This window comes from Marmota flaviventris, chromosome 20 (genome assembly GCF_047511675.1).
Source record: "Marmota flaviventris isolate mMarFla1 chromosome 20, mMarFla1.hap1, whole genome shotgun sequence".
NCBI lineage: Eukaryota > Metazoa > Chordata > Mammalia > Rodentia > Sciuridae > Marmota > Marmota flaviventris.
Genome location: NC_092517.1, coordinates 13,886,451 through 13,907,244, shown reverse-complemented (window position 1 = coordinate 13,907,244; position 20,794 = coordinate 13,886,451). Strand labels below are relative to the sequence as shown.

General features: G+C 35.9%; 1 protein-coding gene and 1 non-coding gene across 5 annotated transcripts in view; one reads left to right on the top strand and one right to left on the bottom strand.

Moving 5' to 3' along the window:
- The window catches only part of Rad18 (RAD18 E3 ubiquitin protein ligase), a 94,238-nt gene that overhangs the window by 52,607 nt on the left and 20,837 nt on the right, over window positions 1-20,794 (top strand). For all 4 annotated transcript variants that reach the window (XM_027931893.2, XM_071605909.1, XM_071605910.1 and 1 more), the window contains 2 exons: window positions 3,986-4,120; window positions 9,578-9,752. In XM_027931893.2, coding sequence (XP_027787694.2) covers window positions 3,986-4,120; window positions 9,578-9,752 — 310 coding nt within the window. The remainder of the gene's footprint in view (window positions 1-3,985; window positions 4,121-9,577; window positions 9,753-20,794) is intronic.
- LOC114089985 (small nucleolar RNA SNORA28) lies at window positions 15,500-15,604 on the bottom strand. Its single transcript, XR_003582284.1, has one exon. It is a non-coding gene; the product is annotated as a small nucleolar RNA SNORA28 (small nucleolar RNA).

Here is a 20,794-nt window from a genome sequence, read left to right as displayed (position 1 = left end):
CCCACCAGCAGTGAATAAGAGTTCTGTTGTTATGTATCCTTACCACATTTGGTAGAGTCAGTGCTTCATATGTCTGCCATTCTTGTAGTTATGTAGTGTTGTTTCATTGTTGCTTTAATTTGCAATTCCCTAATTTCATGTGATATTGGGCATCTTGTATTATATTTGTTTACCATCTATATATCTTCTTTGGTGAAGTGTCTGGATCATTTTCCCTTTTTGAAATTGGGGTTTTCATTTTCTTATTGTTGTCTTTGAAGAGTTCTCTGTGTATTTGGTTAATTACCTTTTTATCAAATTTGTCTTTTGCAAATATTTTCTCCCAGTCTGTAGCTTTTCTTCTCATTCTCTTGATATTTTGCCCTAATGAAATGTGAAAATAAGCCTTAGGATGCTTCAATAGATTATATAGCTTGTGTGGTCCAGAACAAAACTCTTTACAGCTTTAGTGTCATCTTGTAATCTTCTACATAGATGCAGATAAGCATTTGATAAAATTGAACATCCACTCATGGTCAGAGCTCTCAGTAAGCTAGAATTTCTTCAATTTGACAAAGGGTATGTATGGAAAAAAAACAAAAACCCTACAACTAACATATCTAAAGGTGAATATTGAATGCTTCCAATTGAGAACAAAGTATAGATGTTGATTCTTACTACTTTTATTTACCATTGTACTGGTGGTCTCACCCAAAGTGATAAGGTACCAACTATTATGCCTGGAAGGGTTTTTTTTTTTTTTTAAGTTTGTTTTTAAAATTAGGAGATATAAGTTTCCATTAAAAATTGTATGCCATAAAATAAGCAACTAGCTCACAAATCAAATAGGTACCCAACATACTTTGGTATGCCTCAGAAGGGCTTTATTTGTAGTTCTCATTTCATCATAGGTATGTACCCAGGAACCCATATGTAATAGACTGCTTCATCAAAAATATCCCTTTTCTCTGTGTGTGGAGGACTGTACCCAGTGTCCCAGGCATGCTGAGCACACCCTCTATCACTGAGCTAAACCCCAGCCCATTAAATATGTTAAGTGAAAGTGACTTTTTTTGGTAGTTTAAATGGTGAGTGGTACATGCTAACACATCAGAAATTGTATCCACCATTGCTATTGTAATATAAATGTAATAATGCATGCATGTCCTACATAGGTATTGTTCTAATAATACAAAGACATGCGTTTTTACATTACCTCATCTCCCCTGTGAAAGAGTCTCAGGGATCCTTAGCTGCACTGTACCTTGAAATCTGTTTTAGCACGTAGGAGATGAGAGAAGGAAGAGGAGCCTGCCCAGAAAGCTGCAAAGAGAAGGGAGGAAAGCTTGGAAACATGGTATCAGAAAATCCAGGAAAAGAGTGTTTTAAGAAGAAATCATGACTTATTCCACATGTTGCTATGAAAAGATCTGTAAGAGGCCATACAAGGAACCATTGATTTTCATAGCTTGGAGGCAACAAACCCTGACAAGAGGAGCTTCCTCTAGGATGGTTTCACTGAGAGGAGCTGTTTGATTGAGAGGAGGCATCAGAAGCACTTAGAATTCATTGAGATCAAATTGGAAATGAAGCAGTGAGAATATGAAAGTGGACAGTTCTTAGGCAAGGTTTCACTGTCATAGTGAGATCGTAGCTGGAGGTGGATGTTGGGTCAGGGGAGGGCTTTTAATTAATTTCTTGAGTTTGTTGTTTAAATTGGGAGATACTTAACTCAGCAACTCAGACTTTTTGAGGGTAGCCCATAGCAATAAATGTATTTTATATCATTACTGTGTACACACACATTGAAACAAAAGTTTCTCAAAATGCTATTACCTTTAACATTTTTAATGCACTCTGAAACTTTCTATTCTGCTCTTTATTGTTTCATTAAGGGAAAAATCAAATAAGCAGTCTGAATTTACTAAGTTGTTTTCATAGCCCACTCACTCAATTTCAAACATAGCTTGTGTTTGAGAGGACTTCATGATGGAATCCACAGTGTAAGTTTGGAGTCAGCCTTTAGATATAGCAAGGACAGTCATTTCATGGTAACAGTAAGGAATAAGAGATATCATGTGTACATAGACCAGATGTAATGGTGATTGGAAGGAGACAGAGTTCTGTTAGAATGACTCCATAGTTTTCAGAGTAGTGTGAGACCAACTAAGAGTGGGCCATAGAGGAGCAGTGTTAGAGGTTTTAATAAAGAGGAGACTATGAAACAGTAGTTCTGGAGAATCTAATGAGTTCGGGTTGACTGAATATGAACTTAGCAGATCCCACAACTAGCTGAGCCACTTAAAACTTTCAAGAGGTAAATTCAGGACAGATAACCAGCAGAATTGAGGTTTTATGCTGTAGAGTACACCTGGCCAAATGGCAGATCTCCAAAGATGAGGTGAAGAGATGAGTGGGAACAATTTTATTAGTCATAATCTGTTGGCATCATTCATTTTCTAAGCAGCATTATTAGACTTCTTGGGCCAAAGCCAGAGCAGTGGCTGCCATTTGGTTTTGTTTTCCAGCCTAGCTATGGGATAATTAGATTTCAATAAGAAAAGGAAAATTTTTTAAATCTGAGATTTTATTATTTCAAAATATAAAGTCATTAAGCCTCCTTAACTGTTAATGCAAGTATTTAGCAAGTTTCTGTAGTAAATCTTAAGCCCACAATTCTTTATTTTCTAGTGGCCTAGAAATAGTATAAAATCTAGGAAAATGGCCTGGACATGAGCTAAATATAAATAAACTGCATTGATCCCATAGTGATGTGTTACCCTGGCCTAACACAACCTAACGATATTGGCCCATTAATTCTGGAGAACTGAAGAAGGATAGGATATGATAATTATCCTCAAATGCATGGAGTTAAATAGAAACCACCTAGCTTGTATCCATCTATGTAGAGATTCTACATAGAAGAATGTTTCTGAAGAGCTGAACTTTTCCAATCATCTTTATGGCCAGCTTATAATTTCTTTTGCTGAACTTTTAACTATCTTTTTATTTAAACTTACCAGTTTCTAACCCCACTCATTAGTTTCACTGGGAGTTTTAATGCACATAAACATAAATATGTTGGAATTTGTAGTAGTCTCTCCTAAATGTCTTCGCTATGCCTACTAGTATCCACATATAGGAGTCCAACTTCTTTTCTTCTTTGTTGCATCATATTTTAGTGTTCTTTTTTTCATATTAAAGGATAATTTTCTGGGCTGGGATTGTGGCTCAGAGGTAAAGCGCTCGCCTAGCATGCATGAGGCACTAGGTTCGATCCTCAGCACCATATAAAGTAAAATAAAGACATTGTGTCCACCTGTAACTAAAAAATAAATATTTAAAAAAAGGATAATTTTCAAAACTAAATGAAATCATTCCTATGGATACATAATTAATATTTTTATTAGAGATTTGAAAACCTCATTAGAGAGATTACCAAAAAGATGTTAATTCAAAGGAGAATCCAAAGAACAGTCATTTTATAGGTTAGTAATATTAAAATGAATGTACGAATGGAGGCAAAACTGATTTCTTCTATTGTGGTGTAGGGAATTTAATGAAATATCCACCAGAGGGGATTTTGTATATCTATAGCCAATTATTATTTTGTTATCACTTATCTACAACTAGCAGACCACAATTCAAAGGCACTGAATGACTGGAATCCTGTAAGGGTAGCTCTAGACAAGGCAGTTTTTAACTGAAACGCAATTTTTTCCCTACATGCAGTAGATTCTCTACACCTTAGTATTATGCTATGAGGGGGAAAAAAAGCCCCTCTCCGGAGTTTGGGATTTGGGAAGAAATCTAGAGTAGCAAACTAGGAATAGCATGGTTCTATATTTGTGTTTGAGGCTGGGAAAAGATAAGGAAACTTCCATGACCCCCTTGCCCTTTGTGCTTTTGTGCTTATTAGCAGGCAGCTTTTATCTTCAGTGCAAGGATGATGTTCATGAGTAAATGGGTTCACCTACTTTAACCTAGAAGGTCTTTTGAATTTCAGGTAAAACGCATCAGAATGAATTTCGACTTCTGGTGGATCAGGCAAAAAAAGGATACAAGAAAACTGATGGAATGCCAAAAAACAAAGTAATGAAAAAAGATGAATCTACAGAAAAGCTGTTATCCATGCATATGGGTAAGAGACATTAAAAAGAGAAGTATGGTTAATTTCATTATTTATTTCTATTATGAAAAGAAAACCAAAGGAATTTACTTTGGGGTTATTAGGCATTTGAAATGGGAAAAAGTATTTTTTAGATAAATTCATATAGCAGTGGTTGAATATAAACTGTTTATTATTATTCTGGGAAAAACAATTGGAAGAATGTCCTGAAGAAACAATTGCTAAGCCTTGGCTTCCTTTCAGTTGGTGGGAAAATCACAAGTTCATTAATTGTTTAAGCTTGAGGATATTTTCTAGGTTTAGGATTTATTGCTGAGAGTGAAGCTATCCTACAAAGAGAATAAATCATTATTGTTATAGAACACTGGCATTTACCTTGGATGTGATGGTCTGCTAAACAGTCTAAAGCTAATGCACTTGGTATGGCAATGCACATAACACATTAATTTTGATCTATTTTAGAACTTGAGATTAATGTTATATTTCTGTTGCCAGGGCTTTGGGCCAGCAAACAAAACAGAATCATAATGGGAAAAGGTGCATAAGAAAATTCTTTATTTTTTCTTTATTGTGGAAAAATACACATAACACAATATGTATCTTTTTATCCATTCACAAGGATTTAGTTCATTGGCATTAAATACCTTCATAGTACTGTGTAAATATTACCACTAACTATACCCAGAACCTTTCTATAGCTGCCAATCCAAACTGTAATCACTATTTTGTACTTTTTTTTTTTCTTTTTTTTGGTACTAGGAATTGGTTCCAATGTGTGCTTTACTGCTGAACTACATCTCCAGTCATTTTTACTTTTCGTTATGGGGCAGGATCTTGCCAAGTTGTTGATGGTTCTACCTGAGTTGTCAAGGCTGGCCTTGAACTTGCAAACCTCCTGCCTCAGGCTCCCAAGTTGCTGAAATTATAGGCATGTGTCATTATACCTGGCCTATACTCATTATTTAATAACTCTTCCTTTTCCTCTCCCTCACATCCCTAATTGTCTTTATTCCACTCTTTGTATGGATTTGGCTATTCTGGGTACCTCATATAAATGAAATTGTATAGTATTTGTCCTTCTGTGTTGACTTATTTCTCTAAGAATTTTTTTCAGTGTCCATTAATGTAGCACATGTTAAAATTTTCCCCCTTTTTTTGTGTGCTGAGAATGAAACCCAGAGCTTCTTGCCTGTGAGGCAAGTGCTCTACAAGAGAGCTACAGCCCCAGCCCTCTCATTCCTTTTTATGATTGAATAATATTCCGTAGTATGTATATGACACATCTTATTTATCCATTTATCCCTTAATAGGCTATTTTAGCCTTTTGGTTATAGTGAACAATGTTGTTATGAACATAGATTTTCAAATATCGGCTCAAGTCCCTGCTTTTAATTCTTTAGCATATTTACCTAGGAGAGGAATTACTGGTTCATATAGTGGTATCATGTTTAACCTTTCAAGAACCACCAAACTCTTTTCCACAATAGCTGTATCATTTTATATTGCCTACCAGCAATGTATGAGGTTTCTCCACATCCGTGTCAGCACTTATTATTTTCCTTTTTTTTTTTTGAGTCCATCTTAGTAGGTGTGAAAAGGTATGTCATATGATTTTATTGTTGTTGGTGGTGGTTTTTCATTTGTATTTGCTTTTGGTTTTGGAATTCTAGATTGAACCAAGGGTTCTTCTTCTACTGAATTATATCCTCACTTCTTATTTTTTATTTTGAGACATGGCCTTGCTAAGTTGCCGAGGCTGGCATTGAACTTGTAATCCTCCTGCCTCAGCCTCTGAGTACCTGGGATTATAGGAAAGCACCACTGTGCCTGACTGCCATTGTGGGTTTTGATTTGCAATTTGTCTTTCTTCTTTGGAGCGTATTCAAGTTCTTTGCCTATTTTAAAATTGGGTTGTTTGTTGATTTTATGGGGGTCTTTATGTATTCTGACTGTTAATCCCCTATCATATATATGATTGGTAAATATTTCCAAATGTTCTCTTGTTGTCTTTTTGCTTTCTTGATAGTGTTGTTTCACCACAAAAATGCTTCATTTTGATAAAGATCAGTTTGTTTTTTATTGCCTGTTTTTGGTGTTATATCTATGAAGTCATAGCCAAATCCTGTGTCATATAGATTTTTCCTTTATATTTTCTTCCAACAATTTTGTAGCTTTAGCTCTTATGTTTAGGTCTTTGATCCATTTTGAGTTAATTTTTATATATTGTATTATTGTATAAGGTAAGGGCCCAACTTGATTCTTTTTTTTTTTTTTTTAATGGCCCTGGGGATTGAACCTAGGGCCTTGTGCATGCATGGCAAGCTCTGTACCATCTGAGCTATATCTCGAGCTCTCAACTTGATTCTTTTGTGTGTAGATATGTTTACCTAGGAGATATGTTTTATTCTCAGCCCAATTCATTGAAGATTCTTCTTCATTGATTGCTCTTGGTTAATCCTGTCCAAAATCAACTGACCCTGTGAAGGTTTACTTTGTATATTCCCTATTTTATTCCATGGGTCTTTATATCTGTCCTTATGATTGTATTACTGTTTTAATTACTATAGCTTCTATAGTCAGTTTCAGAGTTGGAAATGTGAGTCCTTCAATTTTATTCTTCTTTTTCAGTTTTGGCTATTTGGGGTCCTTTGAGGTTCCTTGAGTTTTAGGATAAGTTTTAAAAAAACCAAAAAACACTGATTGCCTCTATAAAACATTGGTATTTTGATATTGGATTACATTGAATTTGTAGGTAGCCTTGGGTAGTACTGATATCTTCACAATATTAGATCTTCCAGTTCACAAACACAGGATGCTTTTTCCATTTAATTATCTCTTTAATTTCTTTTAGCAGTTTTATAGCTTTCAGTATACAAGTCTTTTACCTTCGTGGCTGATTTACTCCTAAGTATTTTATTCTTTTGGGTACTTACACATTCCTTGTTGTTTCCATTACTCACGCTTCCTTTAGTAGGTTGCTGCCTCAGCATGTAGCTCATGGCCTTTGAACAACTTGAATTTGTTCATGCAGTTGTTAAAGGATAGTTTTATAAATTATCATTGCTTAAGAAATTCTGGCTTGATATTTCCCACCAGAAGAAAACTATTTTTTTACTAATCAAATCTTTATTGAATATAGTTGGTTACTTGTGCTTGGGGGGTTATATAGAATGTGTGTATATACACAAAAGTATTTCTGTCTCTGGGTGACTGTTGATGTTGGTTGTTGTTCATAATGGGGATGTCTGAGAGAGGAAGACACAGATTGGTTGAAGAGGTGGTTTTTGTATGGCAACATACAACCAGTGTAACTATTGCTCTTTAGAGTAAACTTTGAAGTGCCCATATAAGTGAATAAGGTTCATGTTCTCTCAAGGGAAAACCTAATCTTTTTTATTGCATGTCTTTGGGGAGGTCTGATGTCCTAGCCTCATAGTTGGGGCTCTCCTTGAAGTCCTGTGTTCTTAGATCTAAGGGCAGACAGGATCTAAGGTCAGCTCATATTGTTGAGTGCTGTTTGTCCCTAACAGAGAATTTTTTTCTGTTATTTATTTGTTTAAGAGGGAAAGAAGTAAGAGACTAAAACTTTTAAAAATAAAAGGTTGTTTCAAGATGAATTCCTTTTCCCTGGCTTGCCAGCTTGATTGCATTCTCTGAGCCAGTTGAGTGATATAATTGCCTGGGTGCATCAAGTTTCCAGGGTGATGGGTTCCCCTTATAATGTGTTTACAAGAGGAGATCCTAGAGATTCTGGATGGTCATCTTATTAGCTCAGTTTTTTCTTTTGATAAACATTAGAGGATACAGCTTTGTTTTGGAAATGATGGCTTACTGATAGGCAGTATTAGGAGCTAATATCCCTATGATGCATGCTCTTCTTCCAATCTGAGAGAATCATTTGTGAAAAAATCTTGACTGTATGACCTTGGAAAGTTTTTGTCCTCCTTTTTGAAGAATTTGGCTTATTCTTTTCCCATGCAATATCTCTGGCTAAAAAGCCTGGCCTGTTCTTTTTAATGTGCTTTGTCACATGAGAAAAAGAATCATAGATAATGTCTTGCACTCTTATTTGCAGACATTTGGCTATACCTGTGTGTCTCATTCTTGTGTACACTTTGAGTCTTCCCTTTTCCTATATTTGCAATGAGAAACTCCGAGAACTAAGACTATGATAAAGGTTGTATAGAAATGTGACTTGTATGTCTGATTAGTTTTCCTTTCCCATAATGAATTCATTCTATTTAGTAGGTTTAGGGTCCATGTAAATTCATTATTATGTAATAGTGTATTAGGGTATTAGCTCCTAATGTTACCTGTCTGATACACATATATCTCATTGGTTCTATTCCTCTATATGTAATCATATACATATGATTATAAATAATAAGCATATAAATAATATGATTCTATATATATGGTTATAAAGGGGAATTTATCAGATTGGTTTATATGACCAGAAGCTGGATATTCCCACAATGGCTATCTGCAGACTGGAGAGCTGGAGGAACCAGTAACTGCTCAGCCCAAGAAGCTGGAGCCTTAGAACAAGAGGAGACTCCAGTGATGCAACCCCAGTTCAGGACTGAAAGCCTGGTAACTTCCAGGACAGTTGCTAGTCAGATTCTGTTTTGTAAGAGTGAAGCAGAGCAGAAATTTGATGTCTTCAGGAGATACAACTACAGCAGTTGAGGTACCTTGCTCAAGAAAGAACTGAGCTTACATCTGTTTTGTCTTCCTCATTCGTCCTCCTTTTCATTCTATCCAGGCTCCCAACTTATGGGACTGTGCTGCCCACATTTAGGGTGGGTCTCCTGGTCAGTTTGTTGTCCCACATACTGGTCATTCTTAGAAACCCTCATGATACACCCAGAAACCCCTTAATCTTAGGCATCTCTTTATCTACTCAAGTTGACAATTCAGATTAACTCTCATAGCCAGTGACAAATATTGTAGTTCTCTTTATTTGTTGAATCTTTAGTCATTTTTTGCTAGAGTGACAGTGTTCTCCATCTATGAAATGCTTAGGAATTTAGTGATATGTAAATAGGGGATTTATTAGAATTAAAAACTTGGGCTCAGGTTATAGCTCAGTGATAGAGCGCTCGCCTATCATATGTGAAGCACTGGGTTTGATTCTTAGCATCACATAAAAATAAATAAAAAAGGTATTTTGTTTGTCTACAACTAAAAAATAATAAAAAAGAATTATGAATTTGTTCCATTTCTGGTTTTAAAGGAAACTTTATTTTTAAATTAATTAATTGTGGAAAAACAAAGCACCATTGTGGTATTATTGATTCTCTGGCTCTTACTGGAGTTTTGGGATCAATGTAATATATACTTAGATTTTACTCAATACAAATAACAATATTGTGTGTTACAGAAATAATAGGCATACAAAGGTTGTAAATTTTAAGATACTCTTTAATTTTTATTTCATCCTTTTTACATTTCTTTTTTTCCTTTTAGGACAGGAAGATGATAAAATGAAATTCTCAGATACAACCTCAATAAGAAATCACTTTCCTCCATCAAATCTATGCTCCCCAGAAAAAGTGAAGCCTGTTCGACAAGATGATTCTTCTAGTTGTACTGATATTCAGGAATCGGCTCTTTACTCATCGGAATCAGGTTCATGCAATAGGTAAGGAGCAAGTGGTAGTTGATAATGAATCTTTTAAGTTTCTATTTCCCATGTACGTGTTGCTAGAAATAATTAGAAGATAGTTTTGTGGCATTATGTGGTTTTTGAGGTTTCTTCCATTTCCTGTTTTTTACTTCCATGTTGTCTTCATAGTGATAGCAAGCCAGAATAAAAGGATACTACAGTGACCATTGGGTGACTTTATTTCCCACTCTGTAGGCTTTATGTAGGATTTCCTAGAGTTGGACAAGAAGCATGATAAGCAGAAAGTTGAGACAATGAGTAAAGGAGATGATCAGGAAGATGGTAAATAGTAAAGTAAAAGAAAAGAAAAATTCAGCCAAATGAATTGGGGGAATCTCTAAAAATTAGAGCTTCAATGGCAAGCCCTTTTGAGAAAATATTTTAAAAATTGTGTGTTGTAAAAAGATGACATAGGGTTAATTCATTTTATACACACACAGGTACATACACATTTTATATGCTGGTGTCTTACTTTATAAGAGGAGCATCCTAAATTTGAAATCTGAAATGCTCCAAAACCTGAAACTTGGCACATTTGAAACATTTTAGATTTTGGGTCTGGGATGCTCACCTGTAAAAACTATGCAAATATTAAAATATCCGGAAAGCTTTGAAATCTGAAACACTTCTGGTCCTAACATTTTGAATAAGGGATGATCAACCTATACATCATAAATATTACTCATGTTTCTACCTCATATTTGTAACTGTTGTTTTTAATGGGTGCAGTATTATGTTGTGTTTCTGTACTGTAATCGATTAGTTCCTTCCATTTCTGTAAAGCTGTACATTTTCCCCAGTGTTGTTCTTATGTACCTGATGCTATGGTAAAGCTCTTTTGTTTCTTACTGAATTACTTACATTCTTACCTTTGTCATCATTTTGACCGAAGTAGGTGTGGTCATTGCCTTCTGAATTATATCAATTTAAAATGTTATAAGCAGCATGTGAATATGAATGTCTCTTGGAAATTATCTAATCTTTGATATTCACTTAAAATTACTAACATGCACTTGGGTGACAGATTTCATCAGTCTGAATCATGAGATTAAAAAAAAAAAAAGTCTTACTTGAAGACCCTCTTCTTTCTTACTGTTTCTGGGGAGCATTTTCATATTATTCAGAATCAAGTGTTAGGAAAGGAAAGTATTCCCACCTCATCCCAAAGGTTTTCAAGGCCCAAAACTGCATTTTTTTTAGTTATTTGAGGGTTAGCCCTGAATTGTTATATACTAGAATTGGGCATTCCTGCAGGTTCAGTGGGTAGTATTTGTTTTTAAACATAAATCTCTTGTGAATACAAAATAAAAATAAGGAAAAATCAGAGGCAAGGTGTAAAGAGCTGGTTTTTAATCTTAGTTACTGGTTGCTTGAATGTTTTAGAAAGCCAGAGTGAATCAGGACATTGGTGTGGTAATGAAATAAACTAAAGGGAAAATATGGCCATCAAATATCTGTTTATTTGGTGATGACATTATAGCAAATAAGATGAGTTTGGAATCTTGGCCTCAGAAAGACTCAATGACCACACTAAACTGTGAGAAGATGATTTAAAAGAAAGATGCCATGCCATTGCTTTTAGCTACACTATGGCTTAGGAACTAGGAGAGCCAGTAGTAGATAGTCTTTTGACTTAGTTTCAAAGGTAAAAGAAATAAGACTGAAGGGAATATGGAATAAACCTTCTTGGGTCAATGTATTAGTCAGCTTTCTGTTACTGACCAAATATCTGAGATAACCAACTTATAAAGAGAAAGGTATATTTGACTCAGATTTTAGGGATTCCAGTATGTGATTAGTAGGTCCCACTGCTTTGGGCCTTTGGTAAGCCAGTACATCGCTGCAGGAGTACATGGTGGGGGAGAACTACTCACTAATGACCGGAAAGTAAGAAGAGGAAGGGAGAGCAAACTGGGACCCCACAGTCCCCTTTGACGGCACACCCTCTGTGACTTATGGACTTATTACTAGGCTCTACCTCCTAAAGTTTCCACAACCTCATGATGGTACCACCCTGGGGACCTCTATCACATAGACCTTTAGGGCACATTCAAGATACAAACTATAGAGCCGGGGTTGTGGCTTGCCTACCACATGTGAGGCACTGGGTTTGATCCTCAGCACCACATAAAAAAAATAAATGAATAAAATAAAGTCATCTACAACTAAAAAACAACAACAAAAAATGATCCATACTATAGCAGAAATTTCCTAAAATGGGTTTAGCCCAAAGTCTGGTTGTTGTAACTCATCCCTCATGAAAAGAGGTAAAAAGTACCCTTATGTTTATCAGTCACATACCATTCCTACCACCATTTCATTACAGCATTGGGTTTTCTCATTGTTTACCTTTCTGCTGATCAGGATGCTGGGTAATATTATAGAAAGTTTCTCTGTTTACCCTTAATGCTTCCTTTTGGTAAGGGTCAAATTGAGTTATTGTATGAGACATTTTGAGATGACAATGACAACTCAAAATGAGCATTGTGATACTAGTAGATTATTCTTTGCTCTGTCTTAAGCAGGGTCTAATATTGTACTCACTCAATAAGTACGCATTGTGTACCCAGCACTGTTCTAGATGTTGTAAGTTAGCAGTGATCAGACCATTATTATTTTTTTAAATTTAAGCTTACATTCTATTTCACATGTGATGTCTGTATATGTACATATACACATTCTGTTGGCCCAGTGAAAATAGCTACAAAGGGCAAAATTTTAACAACTTTTATTGAGATATAGTTCACATACTACACAACTTGCCTATTTAAATGTACAATTTGATGGTTTTTTGTTTATTCACAAAGATATACAGCACATTTCACCACAATTTTTATCATCACATAAAGAAACAGCAGTCATTACCTATTGTCCCCCTGAAACTTCCTGCCCTAAGCTATAAGCAACTACTGACCTATTTTCTGTCTATAGGTTTGCCTATTCTCTATTTTATATAAATGGGATTATACAATATATGGATTTTTGAAACTGTCTTCCTCAATTTAGATAAATGTTTTCAATGTTCATCCATGTTATATTGTGTTTCAGCACTACATTCCATTTTATTGTTGAATATTCCATTGTATGAATATGTTTTCTTTATTCATTTATTAGTTCCTAGACATTTGGGTTGTTTCCAAGTGCGTTTTAACAAGGAAAAGTATCAAGTTTGTTTGCACAGTTGGAATCTTAGCTTCAGCAATATTATTCAACATTTATAACTAGGCTTGCCTTGAAGAAGTGGGCAATCTCTATTATTCCTCTCTCATGTAAGAAAAGGAAATGTTATACCCATTGTAAATATTAAATATGCTTATCTTTTAATTTTTATTCAGATTTTTTTATACTCCTTTTTTATTTGCTGTCATTTTGTCTTGAAGTTTAAAAGGTAGTGCCTTCCTTGTATTAAACCTAGGCACTTAGGCTAAAGGGAAGTAGGGGGAGAAAAGTGAGACCTAATTAAGTACTGGTTTTGGTTTGATCCCAGAACAGACCATGTGGCAACAGATTCAAGAGTAGGTTGTCAGGGAGTTATGTGTGCAGCAGGAAGCAGCACTGGGGCAGCAGGAAAAGTGAAAAGCTTGTGTTGAAGAGCTTCAGGTCAGGTTCTGTGGAATGACTTTGGATTCAGTCTTTTTGAAGTGTACCTCCACATATCTTTCAAAAGCGTACTAAATGTATTTCGCATTGTCAGATGAGTGTGAGATTTTTGGGGGCTGGGGCAAAACGTTATGGTTTAGATGTAGTATCTTCTAAAAGCTCATGTGCAAGAAGGTTTGGAAGAGAAATGATTGGGCCATAGCCTTACCCTACCCTGATGGGATTAATTGATGAGTGACTGGAGGCAGGGCGTGTGGCAGGAGGAAGTGGTTCACTGGGGGTGTGCCTATGGGGTATATATATTTTACCGCTTCCTGATCCTCATGTGAGCTGCTTCCCTCTGCTACACTCTTTCACCATGATGTTCCGCCTTACCTGGAGTCCCTGGGGAATGGAGCTGGCTGTATGTTGACTAAGAAAAAAAACTCCAAAACCACGAGCCCTTCCTTAAATAAACTTTTTCTCCTCTACAGTTGTTCTGATTGGGTCTTTTAGTCACAGCAGCGAAAAAGCTGACTAAAACAAGCATATAAACATGTCTCAGGCCTATTGGGAAGATGAAATGAGATATTAGTTGTGAGTCTTTGCTGAATATGATTATTGTTATACTTTCATGAAGATGAATCAATTATATTTTCTTTAGTAATACTGGAAAATGTAGGACTTTGTAGCCAAATGTTACAGAAATGTCTCCACTTTCCTCATCATGTTGATTTTCAGACATACATTTCAATTTTTGTTTTACAGAAGGACCTAGGAAAGAAAGATACAAGTACATGAAGATGTGTTACATTTTGTTAATTAGTGAGTCAGATACAAAGGGTTGCCTGTATGTTACATGTTAGACCGAGGGCAGGAGGAACAGCCAAGTCTCTCGCAATAGATGGAAGAAATTTCAGAGCAATAACGGTGGTCATAAGTGATTCATATATGGCAAAGGACTATTGTTAAGATTTGAAATGTCAGTTTATTAGATACTTCTTGCTGTTTTTGAGCAGAAACTGCTTATCTTCTGGCTACATGCATCATGATTGGGGAATTATATTCACTCTGGAAGATGGGTGTCAGTGCCTTAGATCAAATTCCCTGGGGATTGCAGTGAAATATTTTTGAGAATGATATACCTCTGGTATTTTGTGATGCAGAGAGGATGAGTTTGTGTGTAATACCTCAGATATTGTAAATGCTGATCAAAACATGAAAGGTATGATTACAATTTGAACTCTTGATCCTCCTGTTTCAGCCTCCTGAACTACTGGGATTACAGGCATGCTCCATCATGCCCTGCTTCAATTTTTTTCTTTTTATGATAGTTTTGTTGTTTTTATAAGGAAAGCCATACATTTCCAAAAGTATTTTTAATACATGTTGTTTGTGTTTATTGGGATAAACAAAAGTTTTGAATTGAAAGAAGAAAATTTCATAGTTTTATCAGACAGAAATAGCAGTGTTAAACTTCAGTAAATATATCCTTCCAAAAATAGATATGTGGGTAGATAAATAGATGAACAGTTTTTAAACATTTGTCATTTTTAAATACTTTCCTTTGAAGGGACAAATTATGCCATTTTAGGTTTAATGTGAGTAGAAGTAACATTGTGAGCAGTTTTTAATTCATGTACTCTTGTTGTCATATAGAATATAGATCTTATTCTTACATTGTTGAATAAAGAGGTCAGTTTTCTTTGTCCTAGAGCAATATTTGAACTCATAATTTGGCAGACTCATAACTAAGAATAATCTTATTTCAAGATTTAATTGGTATGTCCAATCCAAATTCTTAATTCTTCTTTGTTTTATTTGCCACCCTGGAAATGGAGCCTATGGCCTAACTCACACCAGGCAAGCCACAGTCCCAGCCCTAACTCTTTTTATTTATTTGTTTTTTTGTTTAATGTTTTTTGTAGTTGTAGATGGACAGAATGCCTTTATTTATTTGTGTATTTTTATGTGTTTTTTGGTGCTAAGGATTGAACCCAGTGTCTCACACATGTTAGGTAAGTGCTCGCCACTGAGCTACAGCCCCAGTCCCTCAGCCCAAACTCTTAAGTACTTCTTTTAGAATTTGAATATTAATATTACATTTATCTTCTCTTTTTTTTCTTCTTTTTTTTTTTTCTTACACTGTTCAAGCCCATGTAACGGCTTGTCTCACAGAAAAGAGACCACCAGAATAGGTTAGACTTTCTTACTATAGCAAGCTCAAATTGTGACATTGATCTTCTCTTACACATCTTGAAAACATATGATAAAGGCTAATAAGAATTTTATATTTTTGAATAGCTTCTTGCTAGATTATTTTGGGAAGTTCAGGAGACTTATCCAAATTTCTGTAAATTATCTTATTGTTCTTATTAATCAACAAGAGTATGCTTTTGTTCGCTAAGTTTTGGCATGCATTGGGCACTGCATTTTTATTGAGGGCTAAATTAAAAGAGAAGATTCTGTTGATTATGGCCCTAGAAAGGATGCGTTGTCTTCATGCAGGAATGAATTGTAGTCATGCTTTTTCTTGGAAGAATCATTAGGTTATTATTTTTTTTAAAAATTTCTGCAGTTTAGGTCTAGGCTAAAGAAATAGAAACAAACAGTGTCTTTTGGCATAGCTAGAGAAATGTGAATAGGTCTCTAGATCAGATAAAGTTTTTGTTTTTGTAGCAATGTTCAATTTCCTGAATTTGATAATTATATCATTGTCATATAAGTGAATAGACCTGTTCTTAAGAAATGCACAACGATGAATTAAAGGGGAACAGTGACTACCAGTTACTTGCAAGAGTTGAGGAAACAACATGTGTTATGTGTGTGTATGATTGTGTGTACACAGAACAAGAGATAAATGGTAACGGTCAAAATCTGGGTGAGGGATATAAGGGTTGTTTTTTGGTAGGTATGAAATTATGCAGAGTTTAAGAATTTTGCTTGTTGAATTCTGAGAAATAGAAATTGCTGAGTTTCTATATCTGGAATTTTTTCTGTAAGGAAATATTTCATTGACCAAAGCCAGGGGGCCTACACGGATGATGACCCACCTAACATGGCTGTTTCTGCCTTGGTGTGTTAGAGAATGTGGACAACTTCAATTGCACTATTCCTGAGAACAGCTCATTTAATCATTTTGTGACCAAATCTGTAGCCCCTAACCTACCTAGGTGGGCCTTCCTGCAGATGCTAAGGGTTGATAGAAGACCCTTAGTGAAGATATAAGTGATACATTTTAATTCATCACAGTTCTGGCAAAGGCAGTTACCTCTTCTCTGATGTTACACTAGGAGTGGGATCTTTGTGTAGGCAAGACACAGGCACAGAATGCCAGGCACTTTGACTGAGAGGCTAATGAATTATTGGCTCTTTGCTTGCTATATTTTGCCACAACTTTTCTCTCTTTTTACTTATTTCTGAAAGAGCTACCCAGAAACTTAAGAGCTAGAGAAAAAACTGAAAACAAAAAATGTTTGATTCTTTGGCCAATGTAAGAAGTTAAATTCTTTCCTAAGTTCTAGTAAATAGGAAAATAATGGAGGTAATTTTAAGGGAAAAAGTTTCCATTTTGACATTTGCCTGAGGAGTGATGGAATGCTGACACTATCAGCCTATGGATGAGAGAAGCTGAGTTTTGCTAAGTGAAGGGAAGGGGAAATACCAACTCAGTTTTCAGAGCACCTTCTCATAGCAGAGGGGTGCAGTTGGCTTTGAAGCTTGGTTCCAGGCAGGCCTTTCAGACAGGTCATGGTAAGGACTGGGTAAACTTTATAGTTTGGGTTTGGTAAATACAGCAAATGAGGATTTTGAGTTGATTGGTTCAAAAAGTCTTGGGTGTTGTCCTTTGATGCTTTATATTGAAAAAGTTGATAGATCTTTTAGGAAGTTTCTGGACTCAACAATAAACTTAATCCATAACTTTTAGCTTCCTGGGCAAGAGTCTCCTGGAATAGTGAAGTTATATTGATGAAAACAGTGGAATGCTGAAGTCTTACTAACGTAGGCAGTGAGCTGTTTGGGTTCTACAGGTACTTCTTGAGTCCTGGGAGTGTTGCATGTGCTATATTATTTAGTTCTGTAGAGATGTGGAAATGAAAGATGAAAGGAGTCAAATAACTTGTTTGAGGTTTTACAAGTCGTAAGTGGCAAGTCCACATTGTTCTCCTTCATAATGCCACTGTGGACAAGCAACTTGGCTTTTTCAAGAGTAGAAATATCCAGTTATTGAAAAGGTTGAGTTTCCTCAGAAGCAGATGTGGAGATGAGAATTTAAGTGGATGTGGTTTATTTGGAGGGTGAAGGGGACACTGTAAGGGAGTGGGAAAGTGAGACAGGAAAGGGAAGAAGTGCTAAGCGTACCTGTTACCAAACCAGAGATCACCCTCAGCAGCTGAAGTCTAATCCTCATGGGGAATCTGGGAGCTGGTCTGAAATACTCCCTCAGTTATCCCACCAAAGGGCAAGGGAACTTCTGCTAGCCATTCCTTGGTGGCTATTCCCTGGTGCTTCCAGCGCCCATGCAGGACAGAGCAGGCTTGTACAATGAGGAATCACCCCTGGGCAAAGACACTGATAGTCCTCAAGCCTGATACACTGGGGGTGGGGGGGATATAGTGCAGAGAGTTAGGCAAGCCGCCAGTGGGATCTGCCCAGGATTGATTCCAACAGAAGACAGGGCAGTGTTTTGGATCTGTGTATTCCTTATGAATACAAACGTGGCTCTATGGGTCTTAGCCTGGGTCTCTAGCCCATAAGAATGTAGGAATGTGTGTGGCTTTCCAGAGCCCGCTGTAGCTCTTGCCAAGCACACTTGCCCTTTGCTGAAAGGAAAGAAAGGGATAAAGATGTCTGGGGCTGCTGAAGATGTGATAGATAAGAAATGTCAGAGGACAAAGTGACAGGAGAACTAAAAAGCTCTGAGCCAAATGGGTCTACAGACTGAAGAGTGCATTTGTTGATGCGAAACAATTTACTTTTTCATCTTATATGATAATAAACCAAAGTACAAAATAATCCATCACCACACTGAAATTTGCCAACATACTAAATAAAAATGTCTTGGCTTTGGGTAAAAGAGTGCAAATACAGAAAGAACTAGGAGTTCTTTAATTGTCTGTAAATATTTCCTTATTATCCCGCTTTGTTTCTTGAAAATTAAACCTATAGTGTTTAATTTTATATGTGACCTTAAATATTTCTCTAATGTACACTTTCTGAAGTTTCTTCTCAACTTGTCATTTCAGAAGTCTTTTCTCTAATTATACACATCTGTAGTTTAGGGTATTGCTTTTCTTATTATGTATTCCTGTCAGTGGTGGCACATGTTGAGAGCCAGGTTTCTCCCTGTTATCATGGGAAGTTACAGACACATAAAACTAAAACTATCCACATGATACTAGATTTGAATTGGAGACATTAACATGAACTCATAAATATGTTAATATAGATTGGAATGAACATATAGAAAGGTTTACAGATGTGGTTATAAACAATTTGGTTGTTTCACATCTATTTCACTGCTCTGTCAGCTCTGAGGCCCAGGAAGTAAGGATTCTACAGTGGCAATGAGCACACTTGGTGCACATATCTTGGTTTCTAATACCATTGTTCAGCAAAAGGAACAGATGTGTCTGAGAGAAAAGACTGGTCCTAGGGCTGGCACTGGCAGATGGAAAATGAGCTTGGAGCATTTTATAATGCCAGGAAGCAAGAAAGTCAAAAAAAAAAAAAAAAAAAAAAAGAAAAAGAAAGGGGAAAGGGAAAGATAGAGAAAAAAGGAAAGGAAAAACATAAACATGATAGTGGATGTATGTCAGAAGGACACAGGAAATAACTAAAAGTTCCCAGTGGCCAAAGCTGAAACAATTTAAGCAATGACATAAATTTTATAGCATTGGATAACTCAAAGTCTAAAATATCTTTTGAGTTCATTCATACTGAAAAAATGTAATGGGGGAGGATAGACAAGGCTTGTGTGCAGAGGAATCCCAGATAATTTACATTGATGAATTCCCTTCAAGGAATGTGGGCTTTGCAGAGTGATTTCCTTCCAAAGAAGGAAGTGGGTGCAGAGGGAAAGAGTAACCTCCACAGTGGGGAATCTGACAAACACTTCCTCAGCCATGTGAGCAAAATCAGTGTCAATCATAATGTATTGATAGTAGTGCCCTTGATGTGATGTAAGCCCACTTTACTTCTGTGATCTTTCTCTCCAAAACTCATAATCTCAGTCAAATTATGAGAAAAATATCAAACTCCAGCTGAGAGTCCCTGTATAAAATTCTTAATTAGTACTCCTTAAAACTATGAAGGCATCCAAACTAAGGTGGGCAACACTGTCATAATCTAGAGGAGGAGGAAGCATGACAACTAAATGTAATATGTCCTACAGAGGATCCTGGACCAGAAAAGGGACAGCAGGTAAAGACTAAGGAAAGGGGCTGGGGTTGTGGCTCAGTGGTAAAGTGTTTGCCTTGCACAGGCAAGACCCTGGGTTCGATCCTCAACACCACATAAAAATAAATAAATAAAATAAAGATATTGTGTCCAACTACAACTAAAAAGTAAATATTTTAAAAAAAGGATGAAGGAAAGATGAATGAAGTATACACTTTGGCTACTAATCATAATGCATAATCATTGCTTCATCCATTGTAGCTAATGCATCATACTGACATACGTAGATTGTTGACAGCAGGGGAAACTGGACATAGGGTATATGGGATCTTTGTACTAACTTTGCAGCTTCTCTGTAAGTGTAAAACCATTCTTAAATAAACAGTGCATCACAGCATCAAAATGAAGAGGTATATTGGTATGAAAATATCCAAAGAATGGATTGATTATTGGAACACTAGAGGTCATCAAAACTAAATTCTTCAGTGAGAACTAGAACACTTCCTCTGGGTTGTAGTAAGTTTAATTACTGAACTATTCTTTTTTTCAGTTAATATTACATATAACACTTAAATGTATAAATTAATAAAACCATGTTTTAACACATCATATAAAATGCATTGTACTTTGTTAAAATTTAATTCATAAATGTGCGTTAGAGAATTATATTCTCTCTTTTTCCCTCCAATCATCTTTGCCTTGTTTTGCTAATATTTTCACTTTTTTCCGGAATGGTTACCCCTTAGAGAGGAGGTGGCTCAGCCTTTACATTTCATCATAAAAGACAACTTGCTCAATTTACAGTCTGACTCATCCTCTTCAATTACCATGTGTTTGTTCATGAATATATACTTTAAAAAGTGATTTCAATAGTGATTCCCAAGGAAAATATGAAAGTACATAGTTTTATCTTTTCTCCATTACTCATTGCCAAAGGTTTTTTCTTATTAAATAATAAGGTTTTCTTTTACTCTGAGGCAGTTTGTGTTAGTACGTCTTGGGTTTAAAAAAAATTATTATGCATTCTCATTGTGTAGTCT